The following is a 1,837-nucleotide window of genomic DNA, read 5'->3' as shown; positions in this document are numbered from 1 at the left end:
AAGAGAAAAAAGAAGCTTTTGATTTATAAGATTGAGAAAGTTATTATTTTTATTACATTCTTGATGGATGCCACGTAAATTACACTCATTGTCATGACAATTTCTAAACATTTAATACTAAAATTACTAATATCTTTAACATTTTCTTTTTTTTGTACATTCAAAAATTCCAGCCAAAACCTCAAAATGTAAATTAAAATTAATGTTTCTCTCTCAGGTCATAATAAATCATAATTAGCATTCAAGATACAATGTACTAGACGGAAGGGAAATCAATTAAATTTAATAAGATTGCCATAACTTCCCCGTTTCCTTCAACAGCTAATATTATTTTAAATACCAGCCTTTTCTAACATCAGCTTCACTATATATCCCATATCCATCTTAATTGGACTCTGCATCATCTTCTAAAATTTCTCTTGGGCAAAATCTCTTCAAGTGTATTGTTAATCTGAGAACATGGGTGTTGGCAAGAAGAAACTATGCTGTGGAGTAACATCAATTTTCATAGTTATCATTGTCATTGTCATCTTAACCTTAGCCTTTACCATCTTCAAGCCTAGAGACCCCATAATCACCCTCTACCCTGGCTCCAACATTGAAGTTACATCCTTCTTGAATCCAACACATAATATCACATTAGACTCGATTATTACAATTGAGAACCCAAACTATGGAGTCTTCAGGTACAAAAACACCACCTCTTCTGTCACTTTTCGTGGGAAAGTTGTAGGGGAAGCTCCAATTATGGACATATATGTGCCACCACACAAGAAACGTAACATGACATCTCCTGTGGCAATTATGCCTGTTAGGTTAATGCAGGATCCCCATTTTTGGATTGATGTTGCAGCTGGGACCTTGAATTTGACTTCAACAGCCCTTATGTCTGGGATAGTGATTGTGATGAACATCTTCAAGCGCCCTGCTACCCTTTATAATAGTTGTAATATAACTGTTTTTGTATTATCTAAGAAAAGTGTGGCCATATGTGAGTCCAAACTCAAGATATAACTAATTCTTGTTGTTTTTATACTTATTTTATGTCAAGATTTTTGTAGCTTAACTAGATGATATCTTATAATGTTTTTAATGAAAGCATCCAGAGTTCAAATTTTTCTTTCTTCCATTATAACTATTAAATTATTAAAATAATATAAATATGAGCATTTTTTTAATCTATTTATGTACAGGGATAAATTCTTTCAAAATTCTCAACATGCCTTTTGTTTTGTCATTTCAATTGTATCAATAAGATGTTTGTATTAGTTAAATTACAACTTTGGTTTGGCCAAGAGCTTTCTTAGTTATGCTTAGATGAAACTAGTGGCAGAGTCAGGAAATTTTCTCAAGAGGGCCAAGCCGAATATGTCATTGTACTAGGAGCTTTAAGTCTATATAAATGTGTATGACTTCTTTACCCCCCCCCCCCCCCCCCCCCCCCCCCAAAAAAAAAAAAGCTTATCAATTTATTTTGGAAAAAAACATAAATCTTTTACTAAAGAGATTTATTTATATATTTAATTTACTTATACTGTAAATGCTCCTAAAATTAATGACTTATATATGACAAAAAAAGTCAATATTAAAGGAAAATAAAGGAGACAACAATAAATTAAAGAGCATTTATACTTAAAAAAAAAAAAAAAATGAAAAGGGGCCATCACCAAAAGTTTACTCAATATTTTAAAATTTTAACATTAAATAGAGGGGAGGGGCATTTTTGGAAAATCAAGGTGGTGCCATGGCTCTCACTCCCTCCGCCTATGGATGAAACATTTGTTGTAAATGCCTACTTTTGATATCAAAATTAATGAAATGTAACAACAAATAGTCT

General features: G+C 31.9%; 1 protein-coding gene across 1 annotated transcript; it reads left to right on the top strand.

Moving 5' to 3' along the window:
* Positions 1-459: 459 nt before the first annotated feature.
* On the top strand, positions 460-1,014 carry LOC126696225 (uncharacterized). Its single transcript, XM_050392997.1, has one exon. The coding sequence runs from the start codon at positions 460-462 to the stop codon at positions 1,012-1,014; it is 555 nt and encodes a 184-aa protein (XP_050248954.1).
* Positions 1,015-1,837: the final 823 nt, after the last annotated feature.

The sequence above is a fragment of the Quercus robur genome, chromosome 8 (assembly GCF_932294415.1).
Source record: "Quercus robur chromosome 8, dhQueRobu3.1, whole genome shotgun sequence".
NCBI lineage: Eukaryota > Viridiplantae > Streptophyta > Magnoliopsida > Fagales > Fagaceae > Quercus > Quercus robur.
This window is presented reverse-complemented; position numbering and strand designations above follow the sequence as displayed.